Source organism: Cucurbita pepo, chromosome LG04 (genome assembly GCF_002806865.2).
Source record: "Cucurbita pepo subsp. pepo cultivar mu-cu-16 chromosome LG04, ASM280686v2, whole genome shotgun sequence".
NCBI lineage: Eukaryota > Viridiplantae > Streptophyta > Magnoliopsida > Cucurbitales > Cucurbitaceae > Cucurbita > Cucurbita pepo.
Genome location: NC_036641.1, coordinates 8,185,545 through 8,211,644, shown reverse-complemented (window position 1 = coordinate 8,211,644; position 26,100 = coordinate 8,185,545). Strand labels below are relative to the sequence as shown.

Here is a 26,100-nt window from a genome sequence, read left to right as displayed (position 1 = left end):
AAAGATGCATTCGAGTCCATAAGACCTTTCCTGTCGTCAAAGTTATTAGAGATATTAGAAATCTTTATACGAGGGAGTTAGCCTTCAACCACTAGAAGATACAATGATGGGAAAAATGGAATGAAGAGCCTAACAAATTATGTTATAATAGTAAAATAAATTCTTCGACCCTAAATATTGTTGAGCTAAAAAAACAAAAAGCACTTAGAAGTCGGTACTACTTAATTTTTATTAATAATTTCCATTATAACCATAGAATTCATCCAAAGTGTCCTATGTTGTTTGATCAAACTTATTCTAAAAGTAGAGAAAAAAAAATGAATGAAACTATTTTAGAGCTTAATCCTTAAGGTCCATAGGTTCATCACTGCCCAAAAGTGCTAGAATAAATGCTTTGTAGTCTCCTCCTATGTCTTTGTTCACAGCTTCCTCAAGAGATATATTGTTTCTCTTCAAATACAGTTCCATAATCTCCTTCAAATCTTTCTCTGCTCTTGTCACAATCACTCTGCTAAGAGCATCTCGGTCAATCCCGACTGCGTTCATCGCATTTCGCAGAACCTAAAAATGGTAGGTCGAGTTTTAGTTTCGTCAAATCAAGGTGTCAATGTAAGAAAGACGAACATACATTATCAACGTCATTACGATCAGCTTTTGTAACAACTCAAATCCTCCACTAGCAAATATTGTTCGCTTTGGTCTATAATGTATCGTCGTCAGCCTCACGGTTTTAAAACATATATGCTAGGGAGAGGTTTCCACACCCTTATAAGGAATGCTTTGTTCCCCTCTCCAACCAATATAGGATCTCACAATCCATCCTCTTGGTGGCAAGCATCCTCGCTGGCAAACCGTTCGGTGCCTGGCTCTGATACCATTTGTAACAGCCCAAGCCCACCGCTAGCAAATATTGTCCTCTTTGGTCTTCCCCTCAAGGTTTTAAAACGCGTCTACTTGGAAGAGGTTTTCACACCCTTATAAGGAATGCTTCATTCCCCTCTCCAACCAATGTGAGATCTCACAATCCACCCCCTTGGGGGCCCAGCATCCTCGCTATCACACCATTCGGTGCCTGGCTCTGATACCATACATAACAGTCCAAGCCCACCGCTAGCAGATATTGTCCTCTTTGGGCTTCCCCTCAAGGTTTTAAAACGTGTCTACTAGGAAGACATTTTCACACCCTTTCAAAGAATGCTTCATTCCCCTCTCAAGCAGTGAGTGGGCTTGGACAGTTACAACTTCTAATCAATTAAATTTGGTTACTTTGTAAATGCGTTAATGTGTTGATTGATGATAATATGTACCTTTGCATAGTACTTTTTTGGATCTCTAATGCATCTGATAACAGTTCTTAATGCAGCAAGATACTCATCAGCTGAGTCTCCCATCAAACCCTGAAGTTTAATGTCAAAACCCACATGGATTATAGTGAGAATCATATAATGAAACATAGAATTTCACCCATTTTAGTGTAATATTGTTCTTACCTTGGTAATGGATGTGGCATGGATATCTCTATAGCGATTGAGAGTTGCAATGAGCTGTGGCTTACTTCTTGTGCTAAAGACTCTGATAATCTCTTCATGGTTGAATGCTTTGCCTTTTACTGCATCATGAAGAATGTTTGCTTCGAAAATGGCAGTGTTTTCATCAATCTCATCGCCTTCATATCTGTAGGCACTCACTATTGCCACAAGAAGCTGCAATCACAATTTTTTTGTCTTAAAGGTTGATCGTCAAGGATTCTTCTAGCTACCCTTTTGTTCGTTTAAAATTTAGCTCATTGTAAGATCCCACATCGGTTGGGGAGGAGAATGAAACACCCTTTATAAGGGTGTGGAAATCTTTCCCTAGACGTGTTTTAAAAACCTTGAGGGGAAGCCCGAAAGGAAAGCCCAAAGAGAACAATATCTTCTAGAAGTGGGCTTGGGCTATTACAAATGGTATGAGTCAGACATCGGGCAATGTGCCAGCGAGGAGGTTGTTCCCTGAAGGGGGGTACACACGAGGCGGTGTGCTAGTAAGGACACTAGGCCCTGAAAGGGGTGGATTTGGTGAGGGTCCCACATTGATTGGAGAAAGGAATGAAGGGGGTAGACAAGAGGCGGTGTGCTAGTAAAGACGTTGGGCCCTGAAGGGGGGTGGATTATGAGATCCCACATCGGTTGGGGAGGAGAATAAAACAGTTTTTATAAAGGTGTGAAAACCTTTCCCGGATCGGTTGGGGAGGAGAACGAAACATCTTTTATAAGGGTGTGGAAACAATAACTGCTAGCAGTGGACCTGGGCGGTTACAACCCGATTTAGTAATCTCATAAGCTACTTTTGGTAGGAAAATATTACACAACTTAGAACTCGACTTGCTTAATTAAAGACGTACTTTCCTGATATCCCCAGTTGTGGAAGAGGCAACATCTTCCTCAAGGGAATGTTTGAATCGAAACCGATAAGCTCGTTTTACCGCCAAGAGATCTTCTGCAGATTGAACACATGCTATTTCGACGATAACACGATAATCAGGTGTCGACGCTTTCAATGCATTGTTTGCCAAAACAGCATCTCGATCAGCAGGATCAAGCGTCCATTGAGATATAGCGCACTACCGTACCATAACATATTCAAACTCATCCATCAAAATTCATTACAAAAGCTTTAGCACAACAAAAGCATATATATATATATAGACAAACATACCTCAAAATCTCCAGAAAGCTCAGAGTTGAGTTGATGAATGAGATCCTCATTATAGATTTCTTCATAAGCCAACCTTATAAGCTTCCTTTGAGTTGCATTTCTGTGGCCTAAAATGGAGATTATGGCCCTCTCATCTGTTCCCCAACCTTCAATGAACATAATATATACAAATCTCTAACCCATCAATGAACACTTTTGGCAAGCCTTTCAAACAAATTCAAGTGCTTTTAGAGGAAGTTTTGACCAATTTTCTTTCAAGAAGTGTTGTTTTTTTCAAAACCCATATGAAATATGAAGAGATTAGAGATACCTAAACAAGAGTTCTTGATATTCTCAGCATCTTCAACAGGAGAGAAGTACTTGGGAGCAATAAGAGTGGCCATTTGATCGAGTTTTTTCTTCTTTATTTTGTTTTGAAGAACTTTGTTGATGAAAGTTATACTCAACTTCAGCCACTTTTGTAATGGCCAGAAGAGCTTAACGGTAGCTGTTTTTATGTTTTTAACAGTCCATTTAATTGCCAACGTATTGTTCTCTCTCTAAATGGAATTTAATTTCTTCTCTTTCATATTGGATCACTTAATTCAGATGGTTAAAGCTTTGAAGAAAGTTTATTAAATCTGAAGCTATGATCATAGGATTTGTTTAGATCTACAAAATTTAGATTATTCATTCAAACACATGCCTTCATAGGGAGTTCTTTTCTTCCTAATGTGGACGGTAATTTTTTTTCCGTCCTATTTGAACCCTTCGATCTTATGAAAAATGTATAATGTTCTAACCAATCGAGTTATACTCGAGTTGACATATACACTAGCTAATATGTGCATAGCTCAGCCGGCATAAAACATGCACTCCCAATCAAAAGGTCAGAGATTTTAATCCTCCACGTTAGGTATAATTGCTTCTCTCTATTACCTTGTATGAATATCAACTAAAGAACAGTTTTTACCCCTCTAAAATGTAGCCAGAAGGTACAAATTAATACTAAAAGAATTTTTGATCATCTATAAACACTTCAGAAAGGCATGACAATACATACTAATTCACTTTAAATGAATACAATTTGTATGAATATCATTTATTGCCATTTTCTTCACATTTCATGTAGTATTAATATCCACAACAAACTAATAGACTTCTATGTATTTCATATCCGGAGTGAATTCAGAAAGAAAGTACCAAACTAATCTAATTGTGAAACTTCTCTCCTTGAATGGAAGGGAAGAAAGAGAGGGAAGGCCTGCTCTTCACTGGCTTTGATCTTTGACTGCCTTGAACTGGCAATGAAAAAACTAATGTCCTCGTTTGTTTACCAAAAATGTTCAGGAGGATCGGATGTGTGTGCCTTTATATCATTGAATCAAGAACTGTAACTATCAAACTGCCATATGTTGTCCACATTCCTCTCCGTATTGAGAAACACCCTTCTATTTCTTCCTAACCATGAGAGAAGGTTCCAAAGAGCTGCTCGAACTGCATTCAATCAAATATTCCAATCCTCTTTCTTGAATTAAAAAATGCTACAAAAAAGAAAACAAAAAAAAACAAAAAAAAAAAAAAACAAAAAAAAAAAAACAAAACAAAAAACAAAAAAAGGACTGTAAAAACACCACCCTAAAAGGACCTAGACAAGCTGGCTCAATGCATTACGATCTAAGAGAATAAGACCTAACAAATAATTAAGGGCCTAAAAGGAGGCCAACCAGGACTAACTCAATGAATTACAATCAAAGAGAATGAGACCTAACAAATAATAGAGCTTGTCATGTAGCTCATTTTATACAAGTCCATGATGTAATTGAAGTTACTTCAAGGTATCAGTAATGAATTCCACATTCAACTGTAAAGCATGAATGTTGATGGTACTGGTAGTAGAGAAAACAAACCTGTTATTATTTACTTGGCCCCAAAAAGAGCATCCACATTTCCATGAAATCTCGGCACAATAGATGAGTCCTTTCAGCCATAAAGTGCAACCATGCAAGTAGGATGGAAACTGATTTCCAGTTGTGGATGTGTGAGATTATATCTCTTCCTCATTTAATTACAAATAGCATACAAGATAGATATTTCTAAATGGAGGTCACTTACAGTTTTGGTCTTTTTAAGTTTTGGTCCATGTCACCAATGCAACGCCCTCTGCTTGTTGAATCCTCCCACTATGCAAACCCCCCATCATTTAGTGAACTCACAAAAAGTTTATGACAGGAATGCCATTGGAGGATATTAGAGGCACTACAAGGGTATATTAGCAAATAGTTAGGGAGCTTGTTGTGGTATTTGGTTATAAGCAGCGAGTGGGAAAGGAGAAAGTTAGTCATTGATTCAATAGTTAGGGAGAAAGTTCTCTTTGAAAACCAACTCATCAGAAAAATAGTCATTTATTTAGAATCTGAATGAACTTCTATCTCCATTATTGGCAAACATCTTAGATTTTGATCGTGAATCTAATCCCGAAGAAACTTTAAAAGATATTAGTAACCAAAAACAATTGGGAAAGTCATCTCGTACTTACCTTTTAACACAAAACCGCACATTTTCATGACTGTTTTTCTTTTCCACCCAAGAAACCTCCATACAGGTTGCTATAAATGGTTTCGTAGCTCATTCCTTGAGCACTAAAATAATTCACCAACCATAAGACTGCAGACTGATTTACCACAATTTCACTCTCACTCATCTTGCTGAGTTTCTCTGCAAAATCAACCAAGCTATGAAATAGCATTGACTCATTCGATACAACCCAGGCAGCCAAGACAGCAGCAGAGAAGCCCTGAAATGCATCATTAGGTAATAACATGATAGCCTCAACAAGTTGAGGTGATGGTGCATTATAACAGCATAAATTTAAAAGACCTTCGACGGCAATGGCATGCATGCTTCCATCTATTACACCGGAGCAGAAAAGCTTCAGAACTATGCTCTCCACCTGAACCTTTGAGACTATAAGCTCTGACCTTATCAAGCCCCAGAGTTTATGTTGTTCGAAACAACCCCAGTTCAGAGAGCTTTTAACTAAAAGAAAAATGGATTCAGCATCCTTACCAAACACAGAAAATTTCTTTTTGATGATCTCAAACTGCATATTCACAAGATCAGTGTCATCTAACTGGGTAACAAGTAATTTTACAATCTCCTCCTTGCATATGCATATATCTGAGAGAAGATCAAATACGCAACAAAATAAGTGTTTCGCCCTCCCAGCATTCCGTTCCACACAGGACACCAAATCAAGATAGAAGACCTTGGTTAAAGATACATCTGCGTCTTTGTACAAAATATCTTTTGAATTAGCAAGGAAAGATCTATAAGCAGAAAAGGCATTTGTTACCAACTCAGCAATCACCTCCTTGTCTATTTTAGAAAACGAAACAACTGCTTCTTGAGGGTTTTCTTTCATACCATTCCTGAAAGAGTAGTACCCATTCATATGAAACATCAAAAACTGGTTCTTTGAATCAATTTCTGCACCATCACTGTTCTTAATCTCTGAATTGCCTGTAAGATCTGCTTTGTTTACCTCATAAGCTAGACGAGATACATAAGACAACAATCGGGCTCCCACAGGCAAACCATTCCTAGAACAAAATAAAAGTAATTCTTGTAGCTTTTTTCCATGATCAAAGATGAAGGTACGGATTATTAAGGCAGTGGCAGATCCTATTTCATCATCATAGCTGGGATCATTAGGAAGTAGTTCAAGAGCAGAAAATAGATTATACCCGCTCAACTCATAGGTATTTACAATTCTGGAAGACAATATTTCAGTGCTTATTGTTCTGCTAGCTTGTGCATTGTCATCAAGCGAGAGAAATAAAACTAGAAGTTCTTCCAGAGTTTTGAGGCCCATTTTGTAGGATTTCCTAATAACTTCTCCAAGTTTTTTCACCAAAATCTCTACATTGTCACACTGACGTACATCGACTGCCACAACTGAATGATGAGAAGCACATACATCGTCCATCACAACTGAATGATGAGAGGCAGATACATCAACCACAACAGGAACAGAAGCACCAACAGATGTAGCACTTCCAAGGGCAACAATGCTGCTAGGTTGCCTTTCAGAATATATGACGCCAGTTTCTGCACAAGATTTACTTGGAGGAGAATGAGGCTTTATAGAGTGATCAGGTACACCAAATAATTGTGATTCCTTTGGAACTTGAACCTTCCTATCTGAAGAAAGTATCCTTAGCCTGTCTCGTAGTATTGGAGAAAGGCCATCAAAAGAAATCAAAGCGTCCAATGAAAAAACTACTCTTTTCTCAACAAGTGCACTAAAAGCTGATGAGACACCCAAAGCTATTTTATCCTTCCTTTCGATATCATAGTTGTCCACAAGAAGGAATAGAAATTCAAGAAGAGTGTGCACCATATCAATGTATCTAGGTATAGAAAATATCATTAACAGCATTGCAGGCTCAATGTTCATAATTTTGTCAGTTTGATCATCAAAGAAAAGCCAATCATAAAATAGAGCAAGTTTTGCATTGGCTTCAATATAATTCTTCTTACAACATTTCAAAAGCCATCCTATAACAGCCCATCTTGGAATAATATCAGACTGAATGACTTCATTCGGAGGATGATGTGCACAACATATAAACCGAACGATGTCAGAAATGACAGTTTCCCTCTCAGATCCACATAAAAATTTCTTGGCAAACCACACTTGGTAGCGATTTTGAGAGCCCAGTTTCACATTTGTCATTAAAAACCGTAGTTGGGCCTCCATTTCTGGAGTAATACAAAGCAAAAAGTATCGACTTGAAGTTCTCGTATAATAAAAATTTGAAATATCCAAAAAACCAGGGGTTTTAAAGTTGCTCGGGTTTGATAACAAGTCTTTCCATACAGCTTTAAATTCAGGTACATAAACTAGGTCTTGTAAGAGTCTAATAAAATCTCTCCCTATCTTCAAGCAAAAATGAAATTGCTCCCTTATTACTTTAATGCAAAACTTAATCTCTAATTGCTTCAGAGACTCCAATTTTGCACTAGATAATCTGCAGTGATCAGCTAATAACCGTAGAAAGGTATATAATGCACTTGGTATAACCTCTGGAAATTCTTCCAACAAACAACTCCACTTGTTCAAAAATAGATTCACCATTTCAAAACACAACCATAAATTCCCTTCACCAAAATCCCCACCAACAATTTGCCTCAACAGGGATATCAAAACACCATCAACCCCTACAGCACATACATCTATCATTTCCTCAGTTACAAAAAGTATCTGACTTTTTGCTGAACCAATGAGTTTAAGATATAGTTCAATAACAACCTTCCGAAGCAGATAAACAATCAAACCATAACCATCGATGACTATTGCATGCAAATGCTTGATATGAGTTTTAGCAAAAAGTGGTTCACATAAAATCCCATAGAGAATAGCTTGATTCAGCTCCAAGTATTCTTGTGGATTTGGGATCTTTAAGCAAAATGGAGGTCTCAATTTTGGTTCAAGAAGATTGAAAGCTTGTCTCAAAGAGAGCTCAAAATGATTTTCAGCTTCATACGAAGCCACGTGAATGAGTTTGGAAGTCATCTATTGTATAACAATATGATGAGATACAGGGGGAAGAAAAAAGGGAGTCACTAATTGACCTTTCAGCAAAGCAGCTAACAAATGGTAATTCGGAGATCGAGCACCTAGTTTGGAAAAGGCGGAGCATAGAACTCAGGCATTTGAAACTGAGCAGATTGGTATGGAAAGTCCTAACGAACTTCCCTAGCAACTAAAAGTTATGTTAAAAGAACATCAGCGAGATATAGCTCCACAGTCAAAAGCCATAGCAGAACAAGCCAGTACTTTGAATAAAAGCTAACCATCACAAACCCAATCAAAGACATACTCCAAACCAAAAATATCAAAACAAATTAAGGAAAAATCTAGTGCCTGTTCGGCGATCATCACTGATACCACAAACAACTTTTCTATTGATTCAGAGCACAACTAGATTCAATTTCCACACTCAATATTCCAAAAGCGGAATGTTAGGGTTCAACGAATCGCCAATAACTCGCTTCTGCTACTGAGGAAGGAAGAAGAAATCAAAAACAATACCTCGTTCTCAGATTTCGTGAATTAGAGAAGAAAGAACAGAATCAAGTGGGCTCGCAAACAAGAAATCCTCATATATCAATGTTCGGAAATGGCGGCAAAAACTTATCAAAAAGATGGAAGTCGACCACGTAACAATTTTGTTTAACGTATAATTCGACTTCGTTTTTTTTATTAAAAAAAAAAAAAAAAAAAAAAAAAAAAAAAATCAAAATTTTTTAATTTTTAATAGACTAATTTAATAAAAATTCTTCAAAATTTTGTATTTTATATAAATATATATAAATATATATATATATATTTTAATCATAAAATTTCAAAATAGGGAGAAGGCGCCATCTTCTTTGGGCTGCCATTTCTACGCAGAGTTCAGTTCCATTGTCGAGAAGATCACAGGTCTCTCCGCTTTCTATACATCATTCGAGTAAATCGCGCGTAGTTTTCTTTTAACAATTGCCATTCGTTTCCCCTTTCTTTCTCGATTGTTGTGTTCGGGGTTTGATTATGATGTTTATGCTGGAGTTTCAATCAGGCATCGTTGAATTTTGAGTTTTTCGGTTAATCTCGTTTCTATTATTATTGGTGTCGGTGTTTCTTGGTGGAATTTCGTTTTGGTTTATAGCTTTCCAAGTTCGTAGGAGTTTTATGTGATTATACTGCTTGCTAGGGCTTAAGTAGAGGTTTTCCTTGAGAATTTGTGGTATATTTTAGTGTTGTACTAGTTTCAAGGAAGTTCATTTTGACTAATTTCATTACTTCCGTTGATTACCTTTGAATTTTACTTTAAAAAAAGAAAAAATCTAGAATAAATTTAATGTGAACAAGATCTTATAAGATCCCAAGTCGGTTGGGAGGAGAACAAAACATTCTTTAGAAAGGTGTGAAAACCTCTCCCTAGCATACGCGTTTTAAAAACCTTGAGGGGAAGCTCGAAAGGGAAAGCTCAAAGAGGACAATATCTGCTAGCGGTGGGCTTGGGCCGTTACAAATGGTATACACCGGGCGATGTGCCAGCGAGGAGGTTAAGACTGAAGGGGGTGGACATGAGGCGGTGTGCCAGCAAGGACGCTGAGTCCCGAAGGGGGAGTGGATTGGGGGGTCCCACATCGATTGGAGAAAGGGAGCGAGTGTTAGCGAAGATGCTGGCCCCGAAGGGGGATGGATTGTGAGATCCCACATCGGTTGGGAGGAGAAAGAAACATTCTTTATAAGGGCGTGGAAACCTCTCCCTTGCAGACGCGTTTTAAAAACCTTGAAGGAAAACTCGGAAGAAAAAGCCTAAAGAGAACAATATCTGCTAGCGGTGGGTTTGACCGTTACCCACAGGTTTGAAGCATTTTCATTGCCCTCTTAAAGCTCTTTCCTAACTGTGTGGTAAACAATTAGGACGCAGGAAAAATGCTTTGGTCTACCACTTGCCCTACTCTGCATATTACATATTAATTCCACACTACTTAATTTCTTATTCTTATAACGAAGATGAAGGTGCAATTTATGCTTAATGTATACATTTGTATTATTCCCCATTTGCTTCGTTTTAAGATTTTTTTTTTATTTTCTTCAGATTATTAAACTGCACAATCACTATCCAGGCCACTATTCACCGAAGAGAAGATAATAACAACAATGACAAGTCGTGTTACCCCAGGGCGGCTGATTATCCCAAATGAAAACTTGGGCATGACTCAAAAGAGTAAGCCTCCAAATTGTTTTTCATCATTGCATGAAAGCCATTAGTTTTGGTTGAAATCTGTTTGGCCAATGAGCATTGTCAAGCTGGTCAGTGAAGATCTAATGTGAAAAGATCCTGTAAACCATGGCTTGAAGTTTCATGTTCATGCATTTCTCATATAACATAGAACATCATTTAGCAGTTCATCCTGTAGTATTCTCTATTATGTTCTTGTTAAGTTCTATAAATTTTCTACAGAATTTTCTGCTGATGGAAATGGAAAAAGCTCAAAGATAATTCACAAGAAAGGGATAGCAGGGTCAGGGCGTAAAGCTCTAAATGACATTACAAACAAATCAACCTGTCGCCAGGAGGCTCCATTGAGGAAGCAGGAAAGAGCAAAGGAAGAAATTGATGTAGCTGGTGAAAGATTTTTGCATGATCATGATAAATGCGTTGATGCACGAAAAGCCACTATGTCTCCCTTTTACTTGGATCTTGTTCTTCCTGGACATGGTAAGCTGTTGAATGCCGAGGATAAAATTGCTTGCAATTTGATAATAACTAAGTCTGCTAACGATTACTGCTTTTGTGAAATCTTCTGTGATTACTTTTATTACTATGTTCATTAAGAAAGTCCTGAATGGTAAAATATCTCCAGTAATTTATCATTTTACCGTCATCTTTATATGAGATTTAAAGCCCATATTTTCATATGCAGACTCATTGTCCAAAGTTGGATGTCATACGTCCGATCAAGCAAAGGTAATTCTTCTTAAACTACTTTCAAATTATTATTCTCTACTTATTTTTTTTATTCTTTGTCCTGTTGTTACCATAAAAAAGGACATACGTATTCATCACTATAGATTGACTCGATGCTTATAGGAGGAAATTGTAAAATTCAAACGTGTTTTAGTCATAAATTCCAAGTTACTTCGAATATTAATGTGTTGGGATTTTCTTGAATCTAAATACTATGGTTTGAGGAGATGATCTAAGGTAGATGTGTGTAGGCTGAGAGAAATTATGGGTTATATAAAGACATTGATATCGATCAATTGATATAATATGATTTTTCTTGATGTGTTTCTTCTCTTCCCTTTAATTAAACATATACTTTTTTCTTGAGAAAAGTGTCTCAAACTCAAGAATATTCTCCTATTTTCATTCATTGAGAATGAAAGTATTGCCATTAGCTAGGAATATGAGAAGTTTTTAATTTTGATAAAATTGATAATACACAAATGAGTCGAAACTTAAAAAGTATATTCCTAGTTACTATGTTTCAATCTTTATGTCAATTTGTCCTTATGTTTTTATGTTTTTAATCCTGAGTCGTGAATCTCTTTATGCTATAGATTGATGTTGATGCCCCACATTGTTACCCTGACCCGGATGAATTGTTCATGCCTGAGCTTCCTAATTGGTCAAAGTATTTGGCCAAGCAACAATCACCCCCACGCTCCCCATTGCGTTGGGATTTTCCGTCAACTTCATTTTCTTGCCAATTTGAGGAACTCAACTTTGTGCTTACGCATGAATGATGAAACGATGAGAATTCACACGAGGATTGAAGTTTTCTTATCTTCCCATAGTCAGAAAGCGTTCGTAAGAAAGTAGTCGACTGATTCAAGTGATTCATCTATATGATTAGCGAGAAAGCCCTTCTCTCGCTTAGAATGGAGGAAAGTCTGATTTTATGACTGATCGGTAGTACTTTTTTTCTGACAGCTGAGACTCTTAATCAACATAAATTGACCAGCAATGTGCTTGAACTTGTAGTGTCCATTTTGGTTAGTTGTATAGACTAAGACTTTTTTTTTCTGCACCTATGCATCGATGAACTGTTTGTAGAAGCAAAGCACGACTCTTGCTTTGGAGACAACCTTGCTAATTTTAGAAAGTGGATCTCTTTGAAAACTAATTGAATAGCTTTTAAACCCTTCCTCAAATGTGGCTATCATAGGTTCTCTTCCATGGTTTATTACTTATTTTCATGGCTATTCCCTACTATCATCTCTTGAAACCTTTTTTTGTAGGGTTGTTGAGAAGTTCCAAATCTTAGAATCTAATTTTTCGATGAATTTGAATGTGCAAATTAAATTTCATATATGTGCGATGAACTAGAATTCGTTTTTGTAGTAAACTTGAAATTCAAATGAGTAGTTGGTACTCTTTTTTACTACTCAATTGGCTGTCAATTGACTTCGAATTGACTTCGAATAAGCATGTTTAGAAGCTCCGAGATGCCAAATACTAGAAGTCCTAGCATGTTCTCATTGGATATTGGTTAATGGTGCTAAAATATCATCACTAGTCTGATATGGTCAAACACAATAATTGTATGAATCCAATGTATTTGTATAGATTTTCATTGGATATTGGTTAATAGTGTTAAAATATCATCACTGCCCGAGGTCAAATATTAATTGCATGAGCCAATGGTATATTTGTATATTTATTTTAAGAAAATGATTTAGATATCTTAAAAATAAAGATTTAAATATTTTAGGAATCTATGCTATAAATACATTTCTAGTCTGTAAATTTCTCTCTGCCCTATAAATTCCTCTTCACCTTCACCGTATGAAGCACAACAAAATAATGTAGTAACCAAGCCCTATAAATTCCTCTTCACCCTATGAAGCACAAAATAATGTACTAACCAAAGCACAAAATAATGTAGTAGTTTCTATAAGAGTCCGAATGTTTCCAACAAAGAGTTGTCAACCCAAATTTCTAAAATTTTAAACAAATCTGAACAAACAATTTCACTACAGAATCATTCGTTTTAATATACGAAAAGGAAGAATCATTCGTGTACGAAAAGGAACAAATATAAATAATGAAGATTTAGAATATGCAAGAAAAAGGGGGGTAAGAGGGGCAAGATGTTTTTGGAATTATATTGAAGCTCATTTCATCAATAGACAGCAAGTAGTAGTATTTACATTTCTCATAACCCCCACCCACACAATCATACACAGGAAGAATGGAAAAGAAAGAGAAAAGAAAACCAAATAAGAAAAACACTAAACCTGAAAGAAACAAGAAATCGACATTCGAAAACAAATCATCAAATCCATCTAAATTTTTCATCTAATTGTACCAAATGTTTTCCCTTTCTTTAAACCTATCATCATCATAGTTGGCAAATGATTGGGTGTCTCGCTGTTTGCACAAATCAATGAGTCAACTCTTCATTTCCAATACCAATACTAGACTTGTCCATCACACGTACGTTATATCGTTCGTAAACTCGTGCACGGTTCTCTGCCCACCATTGCTCTGCTTGCTTCTCTGTAAATCGCTTTCGACTGCAATCAACCAGTGATGATAGTTCAGAAAATTTTGCATGGAGAAAAGAACATCAGGCAGTCGATTGCTTACAATATGAACAAACAAACTCATAATAAATGAAAGTAGAATCGCTTAGTTAACAATTTCCCTTCCATTATTTTTTGTTCTTTCTAGTCTACCAAGGTGTTCTTAAATCACTACGATATCTAAAAGCCTAAAGCTAAAGTTCCAACACTATGAACTTAGTATTAACCATTAATTTGAAATAAAAAAGAAATAATATTGCAGGAGTATGCATTCAAAACTTGGTATTCCAAACTTTTTTTAATAAGAAACCTATGAGTGTATTACTAAGGCAAAGCAAACGTCAACCTAAAGGCAGGGGGAGAGATTACCCCATCCAAACGAAGCTAATTACAAGAACTTATCATGATGAATGATCATCGACATCGGATAGTTACAAAAGAATTTGTAGTTGCTAAGGCACCACTATGTTGTAAACTGTAATTGATACTCCACACTTGAAATGGTACCACAAGGAAACTTTCTCAAAATAAAAACACTGCTTCTAGTAAACAACCTATTTAATTTTCTTCTTTTTTATTTTGTGAAAAAACTTTTGAAATGTTAGCTAAAATGAAGAAGAAATAATTTTCAAACAACCAGCAATTATTCACAACCAAGAAATGTACTGCTGTGAGAACAAAAAATACTTGGCTATCATGAGTTTCTACCAATAGGACATACGATGGATAAGTGCAACAGTATTTTATGAAAACTGGGTATATAATTGGGTAAAAACGTGAATACCTGAAACGAACTCGCTTAAGATCCTTGGCACCTCCAGGTTGTGAGGTGAGTGTAATATATACACCAGGCTCATCTTGCTCAACCCATTCTGCTTCTTGGCGAGATTCACTTTCTTTGATTCTATTTCCATTCTTTGCTGAATCCAATTGACTCAATTTGCTTTGAGTTGAAGACTGGTTATTCGGGGTACCCGACCCATTAGAAAACAACTGGACACTTGAACAATTAGAGTCTGTCTCTAAGGATGTTGCTTGAGCACTTAATTGGTCAATAGAAGTGTTGATCAAATGATTGAAGGTTGTGCCGGAGCTTAAAGAGGCAAGAGTTGATTTCATGTTACGAGCAGCTCCAACTGGCAGCCTTTCAGCCATTTCCTTCAGCTGTTCACCATCCGATTGAAAGAGACTTAGCAGTCACTAGGTAAAATTTGCATTGAACTCTAGGATAAAACAATCGTGCAACATATTCCGGGCATCAAAATAAATTTTGGGTATAAATTAAAATTGACCAAATGCTTAAGACAATCATTTGAGAGTCTCCAATGTACGAGCACAACATAACCAACCAAACTATAATAGTTATTTATGTAGTCATAAAAAGGAAAACATGAAGTAGTCATTAAAAACCATCTTACTTGCGCAGTTAGTGACTTGATCACTTCTTTGGCTGCATTGCATCTTGCAGCCTCCTCAGTTGCTATTGATATTGCTTCCTTTAACTGCTTACTTGTTCTTTCTAGCTCAACTTCTTGAAGTTGTGCTTTGCGTGTAAGGTTTTCAACCTGAGAGAGTATTCGGTTAAGCATACTTATTCTCCAACACGATAAGTATAGTCTATTACTTCCCGTAAAGTTTTATTAGATAAGACTGTCATGGATAAAGCCGAACAAAGAAGCAGAAGAGGAATGAACATAATAGGGCGTCGGGTAGAAGATGAAATAACCACATACCAAAGACAAATCCACCCAGAAGATAATAAGTATATTCCTCTTTTGTAAACTATTCATGTACAAACTATTCTTGATAAGGAAGCAACCTAATTAAAGAAAATAATAAAAGAACAAAAAAGAGGAGCACGGAATACGAATAGGGTGGCCCCATCGGCTAAGGTTCGTGGTCTCTGAGGAATAAGTATCTACACAAATTATAACGAGAAAAGTACACTGACACTTCCTAAACATCATTACAGTTTTGACTAATCAAATCACATAAGTGTCATTAAAGGATTAAAAGCAGAAAAAAAAAATGAAAAAAAGAAATTACCTGAGCCCTTAATCTAATAACTTCCTGGCTAAGTCTGTTGTTTGTGCTTTTAGCATCATTGACCGCAATCCTTGGAGAGGTAAGTCCTCCAAGAGTAGGAGTGGGAGTAGTTGAACGTGGAGGGCTGGGACGCCTAGATATTGGTGATGTTGCTCGAGAAACAATTCTTGATCCAGGAAGAGATGCAGCAAAGAACTTTTTTGAAGATCCAAAGACCGGGTTAAAAGATTTAGAAATATTAGGAGCTCCCCGCTGAGAGCCTCCACTTGGAATTGGAGAGACCCTGCTGCTGCTAAATTCTAGTTTTTTGTTTTTCTTTGAAGCCTGACTTTCCACCTGCTTGAATGATTCAACAGAATGAAGCCTAGAAAGTTGAGCCCGAGATTTCAAGTCCAGCTTATCATTTTTATTCACAAGTTCAGTTGATCCCTGATTCATGCTTCCTCTTCTGCTCAGTGAAGACTGGGAAGAAGCGTCCATTTCAATAAACTTTTTAAGCTTATGATAGCAATTATCACAAACCCGATAAGCTTTGTTGGGGTTTGGTGCCATTGAAGCCTTGAGAGACTTCTTACTGCTGCAAGAGTGACAAAACACAAGACCACAATTATAACAGTTGTGGCGTTTCCTTTTAAAGTTGAAGGGTAGGCGGCAACCAGAACACATGGATTGATCAACACCTGAAACCCACTTATGAAGGCAAATAGCTGCAGTAAAATTGGTGCCACAAGCAATGCTTTTAACTTGCTTATCCTTAAGAGCCTCAACTAATGTCGGAGTACTTCTATCATCAGTGCTGCCATGACCTAAACGACCATTCGCCCCCTTGCCCCACGTGTAAACCTCAGTTCTAGAAGTTAAAACAGCAACATGATATGCACCACAAGCCAGCTCCTCCACAAAGCTTTTTGAGAGTTTTCCTTCAACACGTATCGGGAGTTTTCCATCAGCTTGAGGACTCCCTAGCTGACCATAAACAGGGCTTCCCATAGTGTAGACATGGCCAGTGTTTGTAAGTGCTACAGTTAAACTATGTCCACAAGCAACTTGACAAAAGTTCGGTTCAACAAGAGCAGCAACACAAGTAGGCACAAGTTTTGCCTCTTTGTCACCATGCCCAAGCCGACCTTTATCTCCATCCCCCCAAGTAAACAGTTTCCCTGAAGAGCTGTTATTCGAACCTGGATTTCCAATTATAACTTCTACAACTGCAGCAGTATGCCAAACACCACAAGCAGCTCTGACAGTTCGTAGACCTCTGAGAGATTCCACTTCTCTAGGTATTGAAATGCTGTCTCGATTTCCATGACCCAGAACACCGAATGTACCATCACCAAAAGTAAATAATTTTCCAGCAGATGTCACCAGTGCTGTATGCCAAGGTCCACAAGAGATAGATGATACGTGTAAACCCTGTAAGGGCCCAGTTACTCGTTTTGGAACCCAGTGGCTTACTTCTTTTCCATGCCCAAGAAGGCCAGAAGTATAGGTTCCATCACCCCATGTATACAGATCACCAGAAAGTGTGACAGCACACGTATGATATTCACCACATGCTACTAGCTCAATGTTTAAATTACTGAGGGCGTCAATAAGCTTTGGATGAAGAGCATCAGAATCTCCTCCATGCCCAAGCCTGCCTCTGTACTCCTCGCCCCAGGAGAAAACTTCACCTTGCTTGGTCACCAAGGCAGCATGGCGATTACCACAGGCAATGTTTTGGACATCAAGCACAACTACAGACTCTAAGGCTTTTGGCAGCAAAGAATCCATTTTGGAATCAGAAGAACTACCAACTCGACGAGTTCCACCACCGAGGACACCTTCACCAGTTCCTTCCCCCCAAATAAAAACATCCCCCAAGGCATCACAATCATCATTTCCTGAACCTTGGCTTGATGAGCTGACAGCACTAGATAGACTAACCCTAAAAGCATCCATTTGAACTGCTTTCATGTGGCCATGCATGCTGTCTGAGCCTCCGGATGACAAAGAGTGAATTGAACCACTTGCAGAATCTGAGTGGAAAAAACCTTTAGGTGGAATATTATACGACATTACATCTGATAATGCCTTATCCAGACCATATTTTGGTGGACTTCCATAAGGACTGTGAAGTCTAATGTGCTCTCCACCTTCCTGAAAGTTTATGTAATGATATATCACTTTAACTTGATTTTACAATGCTGAGAGAGTTGAAAACTAAAGAAATATATACCTTTTGCAAGCTGTCATTGCTGCTAAATGGGGAATGCAGGGGAGAACTTCTTCGAGTAAATGTTCTAGGACTATTAACTTCAGACAGCATCCCATCACTCCGTGATTCAGTTCTCCATTTTCGATGATGGATACGCGAAATTAATGTTTTTAAGCCACTAAACCAAACCTCAGTTTCATCTTTATCCTTGCATATCTAGTATATCATAAATAAAAACACTATGGAGTATCAAAACAAGAAAAAGTTTAGTACTACTGTAAATAAGTGAAAGAATCGCTCACCAAATCAAGTGATCTCTCGTTATATATCAGAGAAAATGATTGGCATTCCTTCTCAGGCCGTGGATATCTATGAAAGATTGGCTGAAAAAATTAGAACCACAATTAATTAGTACATATCAGGAATACAACTTATTACTTGCCCTATAGAAATGGGCTTTTATTTAAGGAGGTCACTGGTATAGAGGCGACCTTCATCATTCCTTTAAGAATACAAAGGGTCATATATGGAGAGTATCTTAGGCTGTCACACGGAGGTGGTTGGTGTGGATGTATCTTTACCAATCAAGAAACCTTTCACAAATCCTCTTATAGAGAATGCTCTTAAACACTTCTACAACTACCAAAAAAAAATTGGGGAAAGGGGATTTCCTTGCCTATGCCTCTAGAAGCCTTAATAAGACCTGTAAGCTTGCGATTTACAAGGACTGAGAAAGAATTGTTTGAAATACAACCTCCAATTCACAAGATGCTTCTTCTGCCAAACTCTTTTCTATGGAGCAATTCCAGTCTATTGTAGCATAAGCTTTTTCAAATTTGAGCTTCACTATCCATCCTTTTTTTTTTTTTTTTTTTTTTTTTTTTTTTTTTTTTTTTTNCTGACACTTCATTAGCAGTTAAAAATGAGTCAACAACTTGTCTACTAAAAATGGATACTGACTGAATTGACAATAGTAACACCTTCTTTAATCTGGAAGCTAGGACTTTTGCCCAACTTAATAGATAAGGAATGGGATTGTACTATTGAAGCATCGAATCTAAGATTGTTGAGAAAAAAGAATCTTTAAATTTCTTTCGGATCTAATCAAAACCTTCACTAGGTACGAGAAAATTTCCATCATGTATAGATTTCAATTTCCAACTGGACAGTATTCATGAACTTCTTTTGAATCCTTTTTAATTTAATTACTTTTAACGAAATGGCTTCTTGTCTAAGAATGACATGAAAATGACAAAGAATTAGCATCCTGAACTTTTAACCATAATCTCAAAATAAGATTTTATGGCTTGCTCTAATGAGAGTCTTTTTCTAGTTTCTCTGAGGCTAAAGGAATGGAAGAATGTTTAAGGATATTTACTCTATTTTTGGTTGTTTTATGAATTTTATTCGGTTTCCTACTTTATTTTGGTGTAAATGCAAACACTCATTTAGTAATTATAGTCTTTCCTCTTTAATCTCCAATTGGGGAGTATTTATGTACTCGTAAATAGGTGTTTGGAGTTTTTACTCCTATATTTCATTCATAAATGAAATTTGTTTCTCTTAAAAAATGAAAATGCAAATTTGTCGCTATAAGCATTTTTAATATCCAAATAATAAAATGAAAGAAGATTGCATCAAAGAAAAAGTTAAACATGGCACAAGGCTACCTTCTTCACTCAAATACACCTTAACGTTGAACTAGTGGACCATTAAGCTCTATCATGGGAAATATCCGCAAATGATAACCATATTGAATTCGGTACTCCCTAATAATAGTTATTTTGAATTGGATACTCGGAAATTATAATTATTTTGAATTGGAGGCTTACAGTCCGTTGCCCAGAAATAATTCTAGAGACATGGCTGAGCTTAAGATGCTTCTCCTCTTTCCCCGAGAACCATATCAAAACAGACTCATCCTGAAACCATAAAGATATTACTCAGAATCTTTGCAATGAAAGTGCAAGTGAAATACAGAGACAAGCTAAAAGATGGCTAATCCAATATCTACCCATTAAAACCACACGCAGAAAAAAAAATTATATGCTTAATTACAAAAAATATTTTTTGAAAATTATACATTCTGCATAGAATTATATGAATAAGCACACATACTAATATGAAAAATTAAGAAGTACGGACACTTTAGTTTGGCTAGCGTGACTGTGTGTTTCTCCCACTTGTATGGAACACTTGGTTAGCACAATACACATGGTCTTAAACACTAATTGTACAAAGTCAATATAAGACCGACATTTGTAAGATACATATCAAACACTTGTGAAATATATGAAATAGACATGTAATAATATAGAACAAAAATAATAAACTTTTAGAGGGAAATGCATCATCAAACTAGTTTCTCTAAGCATATAAATGCATAAACTTAGTGACTTTGAATTTTCTTCTGGTATAAAAAATGATATATATTTGATAAAATATATATCTTAACAAATATGTCCATTTTCAAAATCATGGATAGTTATATCAAAATCATAATCAAATCTGATTGCACGACAAATTATCAGATCAAAGCATGCTTATATACCCAAAACATGTAGAAAATAAACAAGAAGATAAACCCGCAGGATTACTCTTCTTTTTTTTTTTTTTTTTTTTTTTTTTTTTTTTTTTTTTTTTTTTTTTTTTTTNAGCTAGTTTGTACACACCTTCACTATATAAGAAATAAATTATAATACATACAGAAGTAGTTACAAAGCTATGCACTTAGAAAATATGTGCTTGTATTCCTTTTTCATCTGGAGAAACAAGACCGTACTCACATTGGAAATGCGGAAAGGACAAAACTTTGGCTTCCCCCTTCTCCCATACTTGAGCAAATAGGCTCCTTTCTTCAAAGCAGTAATGGCCTATGATAAGAATGATGAAGAGGCAGAAATACTGTACTCAGCATGATTACAGAAATAGACTTAAAAGGCTAACATAAAGCTCGGGGAATCTATCCTAAAATGTTTGTGTGCTTGTCTACATAGGAATTAAAATAAATAAATAAATAAATAACCAGAATTAGATCAACCAAGCAAAGCGTAGAAATGGGCTTTCACAGTAATATGGAAAAGATATTGATATGTTCAAGCATGGCACTAGCTCTTCTCGTCCACCTACTTAATGTATAATAAAGAGTACGAAAAATATAAACACAAAGATAAAGGAAAAAGTCAAAGATTTAATAATGGAAGCACCATAAGTAAAGTTCTATATTTAGATAAGAGACAATGTCATTGATGTGAATGAAATAATAAAAAGTACGCTAATGTAGCTACACAAGCACCAATCATGGGGCTCACAAAATTGTCAATTAATGTGAGAAACCAATGGGCACCGGTGGAATGGCTTGTAACAGTTGAGGGTCCCCATATATCACTATGAATTAAATGAAAAGGCGTAGATCTTTTATTTTAATTGAGAGAACGATACACGCGTATGTTTGGAAAATTCACATTATATCACAATGAAACTCAAAACCTTGAAATCCTTGAAACAATTCTGGAAACATAATTTTCAAGACTCTAAATGAGAGACGACCCATGTGAAGGTGATGTAACCAAATCGCATCTTTATTTGAGGAACTAAGAACTGAACAAGGAAATGACTTGTTGTTTTCTTAGGTAGTTGCAAGTAGTATAGGTCCTTCAATTCCTTAGAAAGTCCAATCTACCGTCTCGAGACCTGGTCCTCAAAAACACAACATGACGAGTAGAAAGAAACACTACAGTGGCATCCGTGAGTAAGTTGTTGTATAGAAATGAGACTATTAGATAGTTTTGAAACATGTAGGACATGTTTTAGTGTAAGGGTTTGAGAGAAAGATACATCGCCTATTCTTGCAACAGTTGCACTAATTCCATTTGCCTGCAATTTTTTTATTCCTCAAACAAGGTTTATATGTTTTAAACATTGTGAGTGAGGGTCATGTGATCAGTTGCACCAAAGTCTATAATCCAAAAGTTAATCTAACTATCTCTAAAGGATTTATACAAAAGATGAATGAAGACTTACTTGAGATTGTCAAAACACTAGAATTTGATGGCTTGTTGAGAGAGTCCAAAAACACCCTCAATCTCTCAATCGCTTCATTATAGAATCCACTAGTTTCTACGATTGGTGACTTTTGTTCTCATTTAGATTCCTCTTTGGTGTACGTCCGTTCCTTCGAAATTTCTCCCTAGTTCCTCCAACCATGATTTTGTGAGCCTCACGATTGATGATTTCTATTCTGAATTGGTTCCTCTGCAATGTAAGCTCGTGCATTCAACATTTCTTCCTTGTTTCTCCAACCATGATTCTATGAGCCTCCCCGTTTTTCCCATTCACGGACGGGAGGTTTTCCGTTCATCTTCCAACAACTCTCCTTCATGTGTCATAGTTTCTTGCCGTGAGTACACCATAAATTGTCTTTATTACTCTTCCATTGGTTGTCTCTTCTATTGTTTCTTTCTTTAGGTCGATGCATCTAAACTAGGTCGTTCATCAAGCAAAAGACTTCATTTGCCCAAGTAGGAAAGCAGTTTCTTCTAGAGATCTTGTTTCCTCTTCTTCAATGATTTGTACATGAACTCGATCAAGCCATAACATTCGTATGGAGTCATTCTCATCCCATGCAACAAATCCTGGGTACGTCTTTGCTGGTCTTGGTCCAATGAAATGTCAAAAAATTTCATTTCCTTAAAGGTATGTCCACACAATTTAAGACCATTTAAGATTTTCTTTTTCTCTATTGAGTCAATATGAAAATCGAATGGGTTGAATATCATCTTTCTTCGGACATTGTGATATAATTGATTGCATCTCAATCATGCAATGAACTTGAAGGAAGTTGTGAATAATGTTGTTCAAATTACCACAAGATAAAGTCAAGTTCTATTAAAGTTGAACTCAAGTTGCAATCAGTTACACGTTAAGAAGAATCAAGTCTCAATTATGCAACAAGGGCTTAAAGATACTTCAAATATGGCTTCAATTTATTCTTAGATGGTTAAAAGTTTATGATGGATGATTAAAATCTAGATTTATGGTGTTTCATTAATATATATTAAGTTTTAAGACATTTTATTTATTTTTAGGTTACATTTACATAAGGCTAATTATGGTTATGAAGGTTACAAACTCTTGAAATGGCTCATGGAAGGTAAAGGGTTTCATTTTGAGGCTATATAAAGCCATGTATGTTATCTTCGCAAAGGAGACTTGAAAAATGTAGTAAAAAGAGCATTTTTGCTTTCCTTTAGCCAAGGGCTACATTTCTTTGCAATTTTATGTAGTTTAGATTGCAAGTGTACAATCTTTCAAGCTTGACATAATTGATCTTGCTTGTGGAGTAATTCAGATCTCAATCAAATGCTCTTGCCTTGAGATATTTGATCAACAAGGTAATCAGAATCTTACTTTCCCTTAAGAGTGATTCATTATCATATTTGTCTATAGGAATTTCTTCAACTAGTGACAAAAATTTTGATTCTCCTGACTATCTCTCAAAGAAAAATGGGCCTCCTCTTCAAGCAAATGCTGAACAGAAAACTTTAGTGAAGAAAAATGGAAAAATAGTGGGCTCGAGCCAACGCCGCTCATACATTTTCCTTGCTTCGGATTTGTTATTGGGCAAAAAATGGGCTTGAAATGAGCCAAGAAAAAAAGGCCAATAAGTGGTCACCCTTCCTTCAAGTATTCTACAAAAGAAAAAATATATATACATTCTCACATTGGAAAATGGGTTGTCGAGCAAAAATGGGATTGTTGACTTCCTCGAATGGGGCTCAAAGTGGAAGATCGGTAGCTATGAATACTCCGAATAAATTTCGGTCGAGGTAGAAGATTGGTAACTATAAAGGCTATATTGATTAATTAGACCTCTCATAATAGAATGACTCTGATACTATGTTGTAAGTGAAAATTATCTTAACTCACTTTTTTATTAATTTCTAGAAAGATATATGTGTCTTTGTATCTTTCATACTACAAAAAAAAACTAACTAAATCTCTAGATACTAGGAAACAATACATAAAATAAATCTAATTAAATACTTAGTATAAAATACTTAGATACTAGGTAAAAGTACAAGAAAAATAAATTCCTAAACACTAGGTAACTATTAAATGGTATTACAAAAATAATAAATTAAGGCTGGGAGTTACAAGATATTCCTTAAATTAAGGTCATTCCTTTAACAAGAAGATTAATCCTGAGTTTGAACATTGAAGCTAAATCCTTCACCAATTTAAACACTTGGCAGTTGTATTATAGAGTTGGACCAAGAAGAGCAAGGTGTCTTTACAAAATCAAAGATGATAGATATGGACCTTACCTCAACCCACAAGAAAATCGCAATAATACTATTCTCCATCTAATCTCAATAATACTATTCTTCATCCCTCAGAATTTAAACAATCAAGACTGAGGGCTTATGATACTCCAAACCAATAAGAACTGATCATCTTTTTCTCTCCCACGTAACGGCCCTCGGTATTTCTACTTTGTACCATGGGCACTAACCCGTTAGTGATGTCAAAATTCTCTTCATAACACTTTTGCTTTATAGAGAAAAGATAAATTCGTTGACGAATGAATTTACAACAGCAGGGAAAAGGAAGAACCCCAAGCCATAATATTGCAAAAGATCTTCCAAATGCTCAAGAGAATGCTAAGATTGTAAAATAGTATTTAGGATAAATCTAACCCTACCTAATTTTAGTAATGTTAGAGACTAAAATAGAACTTCAAAAAAGGATTACAAGAGTTCAGGATAAACACACCCTCATGCTTCCTAGATATGTATACACACCCAACCAAATTCCTTTGATCATATTCTGATGCAAGATTATCATTTGAAAGAACTAGCGGAAAAGGTAAAAACCAAAACAAAAATGTGACCAACGTGAGCATCTGACTTGATAATCAAGGAAACAGGAGGTTAAGGATGCAATAGATAGCAAAATAAGCTCAAGATCAAGATTGAAGCACACAATATACGTTTTTTTTCTAGTTCTTTTTCTGAATCTCGAAATAAACATATAACTGCGTGGAAACATAACAAAAGGATTGAAGATGTGAAAAAGTACCTGCTCGACATCTCTCTCGCCGGCGCCAGTCCTACTAAGATCCTGAGCCATCCTATCCATCCTAGACAAGAAAATGCCGTCCCTTTGCAAATTTCTAAATCTAAGCACTAATCAATCTCTAACAGCTCATCCATTTTCGAAACGAAAACCTTCCATTCATGAACCCGTTCAGTCACTCGATCACTCTCCGACAAGTCCTCTCAAATCCACACTGAAACTAAGCTAAAACTCCATCAATCAACAATCACAACCACCACTCCCTCAGTCCGCGTGAAGTTCGTCCAGCTAGAAACAAAATTGACTGCACTAGCTCTCTACACTGAAGCAAGAAACGAAACTAACACGGTGAAGACTGTTGAGGCTTGCACTAAAGCATATCAAAAAAACCAGCTGCTCCCTTTTCTTTAATCGTTCTGCAAACGCCAATTGATCGAAAAATGCAACGAAACTTCACGCAATCAGATGGTGAACTCGTCGTGGAGCTCGAAAAATCTTCTGAGCAAGAAAACAAGAAACAATGTGGGAGAAACAAGCAAAGAAAACAGATTATCCAAATCCAATTCCATGAAATTGGAGAAGAGAACCAATGGCAGTGCGGTCGAGAGACTGTGAATCGAAAATTCGGAATAAAAAGTAAAGCAGAAATGGTGTCTCATCAACAGAGCACAGATTAGAGGATGATTGGGTTAAATGCCCTTTAACAAGTTTGACGGGGACAAAATGGGAAACAAACAATTTTTTTTTTTTTTTCTTTTGCTTAATTAATAATAAAAAAATATATAATTATGGCTCTGCGCAGAGCAGTTGATATGATATTGTCCACCTTCTTTGTTTATAAAAACATGATCATTTCCTAAATTAGCCGATGTGGGACTTACATCATCCAACACCTCCCCTCCAGTTTTGAGGATTTACCAATCTGTTGGCATGACTAAGTTTAAGGCATGGCTTTGATACCATGTTAGACGAACGTTTTGAGGATTTGCCAATTTGTTGGCATGACTAA

The 26,100-nt window shown here is 36.4% G+C and overlaps 4 protein-coding genes across 8 annotated transcripts; 1 reads left to right on the top strand and 3 right to left on the bottom strand.

The window, feature by feature from the left end:
* Positions 1–252: 252 nt before the first annotated feature.
* LOC111793297 (annexin D8) lies at positions 253–3,256 on the bottom strand. Its single transcript, XM_023675125.1, has 6 exons — positions 3,008–3,256; positions 2,698–2,843; positions 2,384–2,602; positions 1,491–1,703; positions 1,308–1,397; positions 253–561 (listed from the first exon to the last, which is right to left on the bottom strand). Exons 1-6 carry the CDS (start codon positions 3,078–3,080, stop codon positions 340–342), a joined length of 963 nt encoding a protein of 320 aa, XP_023530893.1. The 5' UTR covers positions 3,081–3,256; the 3' UTR covers positions 253–339.
* Positions 3,257–3,685: 429 nt separating this feature from the next.
* Positions 3,686–8,893, bottom strand: LOC111793296 (integrator complex subunit 3 homolog). 3 transcript variants are annotated; one of them, XM_023675123.1, is made up of 4 exons: positions 5,216–8,893; positions 4,792–4,935; positions 4,587–4,696; positions 3,686–4,220 (listed from the first exon to the last, which is right to left on the bottom strand). In XM_023675123.1, the coding sequence occupies exon 1, from the start codon at positions 8,252–8,254 to the stop codon at positions 5,240–5,242; it is 3,015 nt and encodes a 1,004-aa protein (XP_023530891.1). In that variant the 5' UTR covers positions 8,255–8,893; the 3' UTR covers positions 3,686–4,220; positions 4,587–4,696; positions 4,792–4,935; positions 5,216–5,239. The 3 variants fall into 3 exon arrangements, with proteins under 3 accessions (XP_023530891.1, XP_023530890.1, XP_023530892.1); XM_023675122.1 differs by having other exon boundaries at positions 3,686–4,173; XM_023675124.1 differs by lacking the exons at positions 3,686–4,220; positions 4,587–4,696; positions 4,792–4,935 and having other exon boundaries at positions 5,336–5,473; positions 5,557–8,893.
* Positions 8,894–9,080: 187 nt separating this feature from the next.
* On the top strand, positions 9,081–12,385 carry LOC111793295 (protein PATRONUS 1-like). Of its 3 annotated transcripts, none has more exons than XM_023675118.1 (5): positions 9,081–9,166; positions 10,335–10,463; positions 10,701–10,958; positions 11,164–11,207; positions 11,804–12,385. In XM_023675118.1, the coding sequence occupies exons 2-5, from the start codon at positions 10,397–10,399 to the stop codon at positions 11,987–11,989; spliced, it is 555 nt and encodes a 184-aa protein (XP_023530886.1). In that variant the 5' UTR covers positions 9,081–9,166; positions 10,335–10,396; the 3' UTR covers positions 11,990–12,385. The 3 variants fall into 3 exon arrangements, with proteins under 3 accessions (XP_023530886.1, XP_023530889.1, XP_023530888.1); XM_023675121.1 differs by having other exon boundaries at positions 9,102–9,166; positions 10,363–10,463; XM_023675120.1 differs by having other exon boundaries at positions 9,122–9,201.
* Positions 12,386–13,323: 938 nt separating this feature from the next.
* Positions 13,324–25,749, bottom strand: LOC111793294 (PH, RCC1 and FYVE domains-containing protein 1-like). The gene is made up of 9 exons (XM_023675117.1): positions 25,095–25,749; positions 20,801–20,887; positions 19,847–19,936; positions 18,317–18,397; positions 18,036–18,230; positions 15,818–17,956; positions 15,190–15,336; positions 14,556–14,935; positions 13,324–13,762 (listed from the first exon to the last, which is right to left on the bottom strand). The coding sequence occupies exons 1-9, from the start codon at positions 25,152–25,154 to the stop codon at positions 13,630–13,632; spliced, it is 3,312 nt and encodes a 1,103-aa protein (XP_023530885.1). The 5' UTR covers positions 25,155–25,749; the 3' UTR covers positions 13,324–13,629.
* Positions 25,750–26,100: the final 351 nt, after the last annotated feature.